The sequence below is a fragment of the Nesoenas mayeri genome (assembly GCF_963082525.1).
Source record: "Nesoenas mayeri genome assembly, chromosome: W".
Classification (NCBI taxonomy): Eukaryota; Metazoa; Chordata; class Aves; order Columbiformes; family Columbidae; genus Nesoenas; species Nesoenas mayeri.
Window position 1 is genome coordinate 5,227,607 of NC_137553.1, and position 12,241 is coordinate 5,239,847.

The 12,241-nt window shown below is 40.7% G+C and overlaps 1 protein-coding gene, 1 long non-coding RNA gene and 1 pseudogene across 13 annotated transcripts in view; 1 reads left to right on the forward strand and 2 right to left on the reverse strand.

Moving 5' to 3' along the window:
• Positions 1-6,965, reverse strand: LOC308051369. The gene is made up of 3 exons (XR_013923468.1): positions 6,843-6,965; positions 1,005-1,184; positions 1-49 (listed from the first exon to the last, which is right to left on the reverse strand). It is a non-coding gene; the product is annotated as an uncharacterized lncRNA (long non-coding RNA).
• On the reverse strand, positions 4,007-5,173 carry LOC308051371 (recQ-mediated genome instability protein 1-like; annotated as a pseudogene). Its single transcript has one exon. The product of its transcript is annotated as a recQ-mediated genome instability protein 1-like (transcript).
• Positions 6,785-12,241, forward strand: part of LOC308051367 (heterogeneous nuclear ribonucleoprotein K-like) — a 22,812-nt gene continuing 17,355 nt past the window's right edge. For 2 of the 11 annotated variants that reach the window (XM_080361751.1, XM_080361753.1), the window contains exons 1-4: positions 7,053-7,186; positions 9,686-9,736; positions 10,590-10,700; positions 12,015-12,071. In XM_080361751.1, coding sequence (XP_080217877.1) covers positions 9,689-9,736; positions 10,590-10,700; positions 12,015-12,071 — 216 coding nt within the window. In that variant the 5' untranslated portion in view covers positions 7,053-7,186; positions 9,686-9,688. Of the gene's footprint in view, positions 6,899-7,044; positions 7,187-8,182; positions 8,245-8,305; positions 8,346-9,685; positions 9,738-10,589; positions 10,701-12,014; positions 12,072-12,241 lie in introns of those variants that run through there. The other 9 variants (XM_080361761.1, XM_080361756.1, XM_080361752.1 and 6 more) reach the window with 9 other exon arrangements.

A 12,241-nucleotide genomic window follows, 5' to 3' on the forward strand; every position in this document is an offset into this window, starting at 1 on the left:
GGGTCACCAGATGTCGCGGTTGAGACGGACAAACTACATGGACCAAGTTCTTCCAGGATGAAAGTAGTAGATGCCATTTATTGCCACAAGTGCATTTTTACACAGTTTTACCAATTCCTGTGTCTCTTCACTATTGATTACAAGTTACAGCAGTAACATCTCATTGGCTATTTTTGCTATCATCAGTGTTACTCTTCTACTCCCTTCTCTCTCACAGGTACATCCTTAACATCTCCAGATACTCCTTTACTCCCATCTTTCTCACAGATAGGCCTTAATATCTTCAAGGCTAATTTCTGTTCCCATGCCCTCCATCAGGGAATCCATGGACCCACTGTAGTCCCACAGGATGCAGCTGAGGGTGCTGAGGGAGCTGGCTTGATGTCATTGCAGGGACGCTCTCATATTGGAAAGGTCATAACCGTTGGGGAGGTGATGGGGGAGGTGATGACTGATGACTGGAAAAAAGCAAATGTCACACCAGTCTTCAAGGAGGACAAGGAAGAGGATCCAGGGAACTACAGACTGTGCAGCCTGACTTCAGTCCCTGCAAAGTTTAGACCAAATCCTCCTTGAAGCCCTATCCAGGCACACGAAGGAGAAGGTGGTGACTGGACAGAACAGCCAGTATGGGTTTACCAAAGACAAGTCATGCCTGACCAATCTGATTACTTTCTATGAAGAGATTACTGACTGTGTGGATAAGGGTAAAGCAAGGGAGAAGCTACCAAACTGGGGGCGAGGGGGAGAAGAGAAAATAGTAAATATACTAGATAGCAAGGACCTCAGCAGGCTGGAGAAATAGTCTGATAGAAACCTCATTAAGTTCAGCAAAGGCAAATGCAAATTTCTTCATCTGGGCACAAATAACCCCATGCAACAATGTGGGCTGGGGGCAGACTAGTTAGAAGGCAACTTTACAGAATAAAACCTGTGTGCCCTGGTGGATAAGTTGAACGTGAGTCAGGAGTGTGCTCTTGCAGTGAAGGTGACCAACCACATACCAGGCTCTATTAGAAAGTATTAGGCAGGTCCAGGAAAGTGATCCTTCTGTATTCAGCATTTGTGAGACTTCATGTGGAGTAGTGTGTCCCATTTTGGGCTCTCTACTACAAGAAAGCCATTGACATAGTGGAGCAGGTCCAGGCTGCCAAGGTGATCATGAGGCTGGAGCATATGCCACTCTGTTGAGAGGATGAAAGAACTGGGTTTGTTCAGCCATAAGAGAAGTCTAAAAAGCAGAAACAGGTCAGATTCTAACAGGAACACATTGCAATTTGCCCCATTAGATAACACTATGTGAACAGGAAAAAATTCCACAAGGACACACATATATTTATATGAGAAGCAGAGTTGTAGAAAATTTCTGCCTCTTATGTTGGATTAAAAAGAGTTGCAATGGCAGGCTGCCCTTAATCTTCAGTTTGCTGTCATTATTCCTAGCACTCTTTTCCTTCTAGGACAATAATGAATAGAATTGGATTAGAAATTAGAAGTAGTATTTACTTTTAAGTCCTTTTTGCTCTTCCCTCCCAGGTAAATACATTTAAATTTGCTTGACACCAGAAAACTCAAAAACACTGTACTGTAAAACACTCTACCTACAAAGAATAGCTTTGAGTTATTAAGATTTTATTCTAAACAGAAATGCTTGAGATTATTATAGCAAGTGAAGGGGAAATTCAAATTGTAACTGCTCAGCAGTGGTAATTTGTGACAGAGGAATGATCTAACATAGAGGGCAAGAACTGCAGAAGGGGTTGAACTGGCTGGAAGCAGGAATGCCAGAGACATAATGACTCCCTGTAAGGGAGTGAAGTTTCCCTTGGTGATGAGATAAGAAACAGCCATAGCAGTGTCTTGCAGCCATCCTGGAATGCAAGTGTTCAGGGGCCACCTATGGGCAGCAGAGCTGGGCCTGGGGATGGACCCAAGGCCGGGCTGAGATGCCTCATGCAACTGCTCATGGGATCGGTGCTGGTGCAAGTGTATATAAAGAATCAGCTTGTGATACATGTTCGCAGACTCCTCGTAGAACCGCTTATGGCAGTAGGACTCCGCCCAACGCAGTGTTCATTAATTTTGTCCTTTATATTTAAGCATAAATGTGGTTTTAATTCACCTCAAGGGGTACAATAAAAATTTCCACACAAAAGATGTTAAGAAATAGGGTTTTATATTTTGTCCTAAATGCTATATTTAATGTTATATCTAATAGTGCTCCATACTCAACTTCTGTGAAAAGTCTCCTTCTGATATGACCTTGACTGTACCAATACAGCACACCTTTTAGGAAATAATTTATCCTTTCATATTCCTAAACGGTACTTTAAGATGATATTATGACAACTAGCTGTTACTTCCTTAGGATGCTACCTTCATTCAACAAGAAAGAAGTTGCTGGGTTATAAACACATGTATCACTGTGGCCGAATTGGTATCTGGAAGGATCAGGCTAATTCTCAAGCTGGTTTGGCCAGCCTAGTTTATTTGGAATCCTACCACATCTTTGGTCTAGCCACTGCCTTATTTTACAATTTGAGAGTGAATACATTTAACAATAAGTCTTTAATAATACTAATAGATCTTGGGCTGTCCATTCTTCTGAGTTGGAGGACCATGACTGCGGGAACAGTGACTTTTTATTTGTCTCACTGAAATTGTAAGGGACCAGCTGTATCAGATGTATTCAAAAGTCCATGGGGCCTGATGAGATTCACCCCAGAGTACTGAAGGAGCTAGTGGATGTTACAGCAGGACCCCCAACAAAGGTGTTGAGCATCTGGGGAGGTCCCTGCTGGAAGCTCACCAGTGTTAGTCTGATTTACAAGAAAGGCATGAAGGAAGATCCAGGAAACTACAGACCTGTTAGTCTAACCTCAGTACCCAGAAAAATTATGGAGAAGGTCATACTGGGTGCTACTGAAAGACATTTAAAGGACAATACAATCATCAGGCACAGTCAATACAGGTTCACAAATGGAAAGTCCTGTCTAACTAATTTCATTTCCTTCTACAATAAGGTCACCCACCTAGTGGATGAAGGAAAGGAGGGGGATGGAGTTTTTCTGGATTTTAGGAAGGTTGGACTAGATGATCCTTGTGGTCCCTTCCAACCTGCTATGATTCTATGAAAGTGATACATGAATATTTTAAATCAAGCCAAAAAAAAAAAAAAAATAAAAAAAAATCAAAAGTTTAATTTGATATTATTACCATAAGAAACAAACAGGTAAAGCCCTGCCTGCTAAGACATCTCTCACTTTTCCACTATTGTTCCTGAGAGAGAAAACATACCACTTAATTAAAAAATTTAATTTTCAACAGTCCTTCAGAGGAAATCTTGACTTAAACATTTTCTAATATATAATCTACAAGTTTGTACACATTATTTATTCAAACAATTCTTCAATTGTTCTAGATGCTTTGCATCCACATCCTGCAGAATTAATACAGTGCCTTTAGACTGAAAAAAAAAAAAAAAAAAAAAAGGATTAAATTCTGTAGTCATCAAACAGACTCTAAACCATCCTTAAGCTTTGGATGTGAAATGGGATATTTTTCCACATATTTATTTCAGGCACTGAAAACCCAATCAAACTTGTTAGAATATCATCAGCAAAATCTACTTTGAGATAAGTTGAACCATCAGACATCTAACTTTCAGAATTGGCTTTTTTGCAAGGAGAACAGAAATATCGGTGAAAGGTGGAAAAACTAAATCAAGATCACATGCCTCTACTGCTCTACAAGGAAAGGATTGCATATTGTTCTCTGGCTGATCTGCTTTTGAATCAATTTTCAAAAAACATACTGGTTCATTGTTAGCAGCTTGCTGTCAGAAGTGTGTTGGAATTTATGTCCACTCTCAACTAGGTCTATATCATTCCACCTTTCTTTGGTAGTATTTTCCAAAGAGAAATCTGCAGAACTCTAAGTCTGATGTACAGTATTATGCTGTGAAAAGTTACTTGTACTATTTTCATCTCCAGCAGATATTGTTCTTTCAGAAGTCTTTTGCTTGCTGGTAGCTTTTACAGGCTTCTCTCATATATTTTTCATAAGTGCCATTCAAAGATGAATCACATGAACTTCTGGATGTATGTAGAAGCCTCTCAGTAATTAAATCTATGTTTCTCTTCATGACGACTGACAGCACTTCTATCTCTCTTTGGATCTCTTCTTCCAGAAGAAAGCAATCTTCCAAAGAAAAGTAATTTAAAAAATCCTTCATTGTTACACAGGAGGTGAAATTTGTTCATCTGAATGAGGCAAAGGATTTCCAAATTCTTATTACAAAACATTTTCATCATGTGCAGTTAGCAAACCTGAGGCTGTACTGAAATTGTCACTTCTACTGCAGTATCTGCTTTCTAAAGGTGTTACATTATTTAAAACAAATGAATTATTTTCATCAAGACTAGCTAAAAGATCTTCATTTGAAGGGCCTAGAATTTGCCCTAATTCATCTACAGGCCTTGGAACAATTTGTTCATGATCAGTTTGTCCAACAGGGTTAAGGTTCTCATCTTCCCCAATTAATCTAGCAAGGACTTTTTCCTGAGTATATTCCACTATAAGAATCTCCACCTCATCCAGTTCACCAAGAATTTAACATTTTCTGGTTTAAGAAGGACTCCAAGACAACATGCAAGATTCCCTTGTACAGTGCTTTTTGTTCCAGGAGGAAGATTACTATGGAGAACAGGGACTGGTTGATATTCCATGCCCTGAATTTGATCTATCCCATCAATTAGTTGCAGTATCAGCATTTGAGTACACTTTGCTTCCCAGGATTCTTGTGATGCTCAAGTGTTGGCTGCTACTTCTTCATTTACAGTATTTTTTCCTCTGAGCTTCTGCAACTGTGAACATGCTAGTTTGACTAACATAAACCAGTGAATCAATCTGTATGGAGTAGAAGCCAGACAACTCTCTTTTGGGAGCATCTAAAATGCAATCAGGCAAAAAGGGATATTCCAAATCTCTTAGATCTGGTAAGAATCCATTGCTCAAATATCTGTCTGTTAATCTTAGCTTGGCTTAAGTTACTACTGCTATTTTTTTCACAGATAAAATTAATACAGGCTTCCAGCTGTATCAAAGGAATTTCAACATGCTACATAGATGAAAGCCAAGTTTCCATTCTTGCTGCAATGTTAGATGCAGACATTTTCTTTTAAGTTAAAAGAAAAAAAAAGTGAGTTCTCTAGAACAAAACCCAGAAAGATGTTTTTATTCTTCTGACAATACCTAAAGTTATGATGCCTCTCACTTGCACTGTATAGAAATTTGCTCTCAATTCAAAGTTCAGCAATTCTAAGTGTGACAATGTAGAAGCGATTACATTTTAAAACACTTCCACTGATGCTAAAAGTAAACATGCAGTTCCAATAATTAAACAAGTAACCTTCAACCAGCATAAACAGTTTATACAGTTTATTCATCACAGTATCAGGAAAGTACTGAGACTTCTACAAGCAACCCTTCTTGGTGGCTTTATCTTTTCATGTTGATTTAATTGGAAGTATACACCTGAAATCCTTTTGCTGCAGATGGAAAGAGAACATATAATAATTAGAAGAAGAAAGGTTCTCTTCCAACTGTTTTTTGTTTGTTTTATTCCTATCAGTGCTGCTGTTCACACCCGATCTACTTTAAAAATTGACCCAAGAAGTTATTCTCCCATCTCATTAGCACTGTTAAGAACACAAGTGAGAAGCCCCATTTATAATACAAACAAGTTGGGATCTGCAAGTATTTGTACCACAGGAGCAATTTTTACACTTTAACACAATGAAAGCTTTGGAACTGACAACAGAAGGCTAGCCTGAAACATCAATGTTATCTAGAGACCCAGTTCACCGGGGTTTGGCTGCAATAGTACCAAGTTTTGGTGGTCATTGACTCAAGAATATAGGTAGCTAATAAGCTCTAACTTCTTGTTAGTTTTAGAAGTAGCTATGCATGTTTAAGTTGTATAACTGTATTGGATCCTGTTTATCCCCTTAAGGGTGGAGTGACCAAGGAGCTCAATCTCCCTACAGAATTATACCAAAGAAAAATTACTGTAAGAATCGTTAAGAAACACAAGGCTTGTCTTCTGACATTATAACCTGCAGCTAAGAAAAAAAATACCCTGCCTTAAAGTTCTCTCCAAAACTCCCCCACTTAACTGTACAGTTGCTTAAGGGAAATAGCCCATTTGTTCACTCATCAACGTGTCTAATCCCATGGGCCTCTTGTAAGGTAACGATCAGTATGTCACGCCATTTCCGATAACTTTCTCATCTCAGCCGTGCAGTCCTTAGGCAGCCTGTCACGCGCTTGGCGCTGCTACCCGGTGCCCAGGCCCCCGGGGCAGTGAGCCAACTACCACCCCACATCCCTGCTGGCACCAACGAGCTGCAGTGAGCTGCAGCCATGGACGCTGAGGTGAGATAGCCCGCCTGACCACACAGTCAAATAGGAGATAAGACACATACCTCCCTACTCCTCAAACAAGCTGACTCTAAACCACTTCCCCGCACCCCACCCTTAGCCAAGCTACCCCGCACTTAACCAGGGTAGGGGTGGTGCCTAACGAGCGGGCAGAACCAGCAGGGCAGCCCACCTCCCAAGCTGCAGGTGGGAAGGAAAAAGAGAATACATCTGCTCTCTGTGCACAGCCCCCCAAAACTCCGCGCAACCCAACAGCCAATAGAAAGGATGGAGCCACGCGCGCCTTTAAGCATCGCAAGAACTCTTCCCCGCCCCCTCCGGTGCTAGAGGACAAGCACACGGCGGAGTTTTCGTAGACGCCATTTTTTCCCCCCGAAAAAAACTAGGCCGCCCTCCTTTACCGCCTTATATTGTCTCCGCTGTTGTTGCCAGTCTGCTCGTAACTTCTGTCAGGCAGGTAAAACAAACTATCTAGGCACACTACAACGATGCAGGGTGGATCGCGTTCTTCTCGTGACACCGGCTTGTCTCGCTGTATTTTACACGGAGGGCGGGGCGAACAAGAGGCCATCCCTACCCTGACGGGCAGCTGCCTTACCCAACGGGGCTTCTGTGGGTCCCCACGTGGGGGAGGAAAGGAGTCGCCTGGCGGTGCTGGTGGATGTGTGTTAGTGGTGGGATCTGCTTTACTTTCTCGTACGTCGTGGGTGTAGGTAAGCGCGGCTTGCGCGCGTAGCTGATAAAGGTGAGGAGGAGGTGTTGCGCTCGTGCTGGGGGAGGGGGGATAGGCGTAGGCTAAGCCGGCCTTATGAAAGTGGAGCTGTTAATCGCGCCCCTCTTGATGTTGCTGTGTGATACAGTAACGCGGGAGGCCTGAGTCGCTGCCGGGCCCTACGATTTTAATGGGCTCCCGCAGGGACAGGGCTCTTCCTCGCTGTCGGGGCGGCGGAATTGAGTAGGTCCGGGTACTGCTGCGTGGAGGAGGGGGCCGGGAGAGACTCCTCCTTAGCTAATGTGGGGTGGCTTGGCGCAACCTGTGGGCCCAAGGGGCTCTATCTGTTCTAAGGGAAGGGCGAAAAAGATGATCTGTGTCTCTGCCGGCAGTCGTCGTGCCTCGGCGACCTTAGTGCGGGCACGGCGGCTCAACCGGTGCGACTCCCGGAGTGGTGATCTAGGGAAGACTGGCTGCACTAGCGGGTGCGCACTAAGGCTGGGGGAGCGGCAGCCGCCGCCGCTTTCTTGCGCCTATCCTGGATAAGTGTGTATAGATAGGGCGAGTTTTGGGGAATTATGGCGGGCAGAAAGGAAGAGGAGGGAGGGCACTCTCGGCTGCGGCCTATGCGGAAGCGGCCGTACCAAACCGATTGGGGAGCGGTCTGCAGCAGGGCCTACTTTTAAGAACGATCGCGGCGATGGCGGAGTTCTTGTGGCGGGGCCGTTGCGCTTTGTTGGCCCTGCTTAAGCTCGGGTAGGGGCTGCCGAGTGCCTCCTTTGTGTCTCCCTGGGAAGAGTGGGGGAAATCTTGTGACCGCGTGGTGGTAGTTTTTTAGCTCCCGGCTCCGCCTAGCAGTGGGTAGGTGCTATTACAGCGGCCGCCATTTCTGCTTGTCTCTGCCACCGTGGAGGTGGGTCTTGGTCGGGGGTTACGTAACAGCTCTCGCGCTCTCTTTCTCTCTCCCCTTCCCCCCCCCCCCCGCTTACGGAGTGAGCTGGGCTTCCGACCGCTTTGCGGTGGCGGATGGACTGGCTGGCTGTGGAAGCTGTGAGAGAGATAAATGTGAACGTCAGCCCGAGCAGACCGTGGTACGGCTTGCGCGTGGGCTGTGGTGTCCGGGCGGGAAAGGCCATTCGTCCTGGAGGAAGTGGAGTAGAGACGCGCCGGCATCTCCCAGCCCTCTGCTAGTGTCCGTGGCCGCTTTATCCTTTCGATTTTTAAAAAAACACTGCATTAGTCAATTTAATCCCACAAATTCGATTTACACAACAGAGCATAGTAACTGAGAACATCTTGTCACGAACGCTATATTACACTTTGTTTCTCCACAGCTCTAGAATTTTTGTGTTGTAAATAGAATAGGGTCTGGAATAGAAGAGGGTCTGGAAGGGCTAGCTATTTGAATCTGGTGAAATTTCTCTTCCCGCCTTTCCCCACCCCCCTTTCCCTGCGTTCTGGCAATGTCTGTTTAAAACTTGGCTAATTCTTAAACCGTGCTTTTTTTCTATTAACTCAAATTAGGGGCCTGGGAATACTAGCATGTGCTGAGAAGGCAGTCTCAGCAGCGACTGTAAAAGAAGTGCTTGCTTACCGGCAGTGCTTGTTGTTAGCCTGCACAGAGTAATTTACAAATTAAAAATGAATTTTTTAAGAGAATGAGGTGCAAAGTTGTTCTCCCTGGACTTCTAATGTGTTTGACAAGTATTTTCACATGGTTTTAACAAAAAATAGATCTTGAAAGAGGTACCTGATTCACAAAGTCAAATTCAGCTGCTTTTGAGATTATTTGTGCATGTATGCAAAGGTTATACATAACTACAGTGTAGTATATTTAACAGATTTTTTCTGGTGTGGCTTGCGTGTAATTTCTTTTGTTCATCTGTTGTATTAAATGGAAAGCAAGATAAAATGTCTGCTAGTAAGTTGATAGAGAACTTATAAAATTAATGCTGATGATTATAATAACAACTTTTTAGTCTAAATTCAAGATATGTATTAAATAACAAGCTAAAAATAGGAACTGGATAATTGTTCTTTTTTATCTGAAAATCATCGGTAAATGTGATTGCTTAAAACTAGCAAACGCTTGAAAAATGAGCAAGTCTATCTAGAATCAGACTGTAATTGTTTATCTGTAAGTTTATAGCCTCGATTATTTTTTTTCTCCTAATTTGGCTTTGTTATGTTTTCTTATAAAGAAAAGCTTTACAGTAAAAACTTGGGTCAAACCCACGTTTTTAGTTGTAGCAAGAATCAGATCAGCATAGATCAGACTATTCACTTACAGTTTTCATAGGCTTCTGAAGCAGTAGGCTGTTCTGTTTTGATCCCTCCTAGAACACTTGAGTTTTGCTCTGCAAATATATATAAAACCGGTAAGTTATAAAAGCAGGCATCTTTGTTTTCCCATTTAGTATGATGTATACTTAGGCATTTCTTTGTAGGGTTTTTTTGTGTGTTGTGGTTTGTTTTTTTGTTTTTTTTTTTCCCCACAAAATAGATGTACTAGCTTTTTTAATTCTGCAACAGGTAATGGAGACTGAACAACAGGAGGAGACCTTTACCAACACAGAGACAAATGGTAATTTTTATTAAAGGACTGTTTTATTTGAGGGGGAAATAAGCTTTTTAAGTCACAGTGTTTCTAACTATTTTGGAATGTTTTAACTGTATCAAGTGTTTGTGTTGCCAGTATTTTTGCATTTAATCTTAATTTTTTTTAAGTGTCCTGTATCGTTTTATGTGGGTTTTGTATCACAAACATGTAATTTTTCTTTAGGAGTATTTTAGACATGGCATAAGTAACTAAAATTAATAACTAAGGATTTGAAAATATTTGATAGCTGAACTCTCAGTACTTGTCTGGGTGGTGTGATCATGTAAAACTACTGTCAGGCATATCTGTTACTGTATTTATTGCAGTTGTTACTTTAAAGGAATGCATATATATGTGAAATATTTCTAAATATTAGATGAGCAAAACTTTTTGGACATAATTACTGAAGAAGAGTTAGGGCATTAGCATTGAGTTGATTCATGCCAGTTTTTCAAAGCTATTTGAAATACTGCTTTCCGATTGTTTCACCAGTATTTCAGTATTGGACAAGATACTTTTGATCTTTTGGACTTCAAGGTTTCCCAATTGTAAAAGAAATACTAAGTAGGTGACATAGCACTGCTTTAAACAACATGTTGTAATCTTTTCACAAAGTTTTCAACTATAGTTCATGGATTTGAAATGAGTCTTCAATAATTGATATGTAGGATGATGAATTAAAAACCTATTTCTGTGCTATAGATACTCAGGGTAGATGTCAGAAGCTAGCATTTGGCTTATAGGGAATGCTTCATTACAAATACAGTGCATAAGCTTGATATACAATTTTATCGTTACTTTGAAAGTTAAATATATGTTTGTGTTTTCCTTCCTATGGACCTGTCTACAGGCAAACGTCCTGCAGAAGATATGGAAGAAGAACAGGCCTTCAAAAGATCTCGGAATACAGATGAGATGGTTGAATTACGCATTTTGCTTCAAAGCAAAGTATGGCTTTTCAGTATCGCTATGTTCCTGCTTATACCAGTGCTTAAGATAGTAGTGACAAAGTATATGTTGTGGTTTATGTTTAGAAAGAACATGTGCTTTATTTGAAATAAAAGAACTTATTAGGGTCATTTATAAGTTTATGTGAGTGATAGTAGAAGTGTATTGCAGTGGTATTCAGTAAATTTTTTTAAGGATGGGTCTTTAATGATTATGGGACTTCTGATTTTACATAAAAGTACTAATTGAAAAAATAAAGCAATAGAAATTATAAACCACTTTTCTTATATTTGAGTGGAACATAATTGTTTCCATGAGAATGACTGTGTATTAGTCTTAAGAAAGCAAGCAGTTTAGAGAATGATCAGCTTATGATTGTAAATTAAACATGAGAGAAAAGATGAGGTCTTCCTCAGGGTTTTAGTAATTTTCCCAGATTTAATAAATCTGTATGTATCAACAGAAGGAAATATGCTATTTATGAATCTCCTTTAGTGTTTCCAGTCGTTACAGGTGTTTGTGCTGTCTGAAGTAACTCAGTCTTTTCTGTTGGGGCAGAGGAATGTTACCTCTGTATGGCATTTCTGATGAATAGTCAAGTTACATGGAATGCTGCAAAATATTTGTGGTGCTGTAAGCATTATGTATGAACTGCATAATAAAAGCAATAATTTTGCAGGTAGTTCTTGATATAGCCTGGTAAAAATGTAGTTTTATGATTGTCCCTCTTGAATATCTGAGTCTATTCCTGTTGATTTTAGCAACTGGAGATTAACAATTGTTTATATTTGCTTTACGTTCTTTAGCCTATACCTGCCTGAGTGGTCAATTGAGTTACGTAGGTTTAAACCAAGAGTAGCATTTGAAATTATCAAATGTTTGGAGTGTGAAAGTGAAATTTGCAAACATATTTTAAAAAGTGATAATATAAATCAGGAAAATACTTGACCTACATAACAATGGAATTCCATAAGGTATTTTTTCAGTCATACTCTAACTATGGGATGACTTTAACATGAGCAGAATTGCCTAGGAACTTAAATGTGAAATGGAAATAATATTATTGAGTATTTTTATCTCTTTCCGAAGTTCAGTGGTAATAGCTGCTTTGACTTTTTTTTCCCCCCATGGTAAACCCATGTCAGTTGATATTTAGATTTCATTTGAACCTTCAAAAGCAAAACAAGCCCCACCACACCCCTAAATGCATCCCACAAGGTAATGCAGAAATAGATACATTGTTTTCAGTCTTCAGTTAAAAAATGTAGTCTATGCTGTATTAGTATAACATAACTTCTCAAAACTATTTTCCAGAATGCTGGAGCAGTGATTGGAAAAGGTGGCAAAAATATTAAGGCACTTCGTACGGATGTGAGTATAGATGAGTTTGAATTAATTTAACGCCAGTTCTTTCAGAACACTACATAAAAAACTTGATTGCATACATTTCTAGAAATTGAGAAATTCAAATCTAGATGACAATAATCTGATTATAAGCCATTTATAATGATTCTCAGAGGAGGTAACTTTAGTTTTTCAGT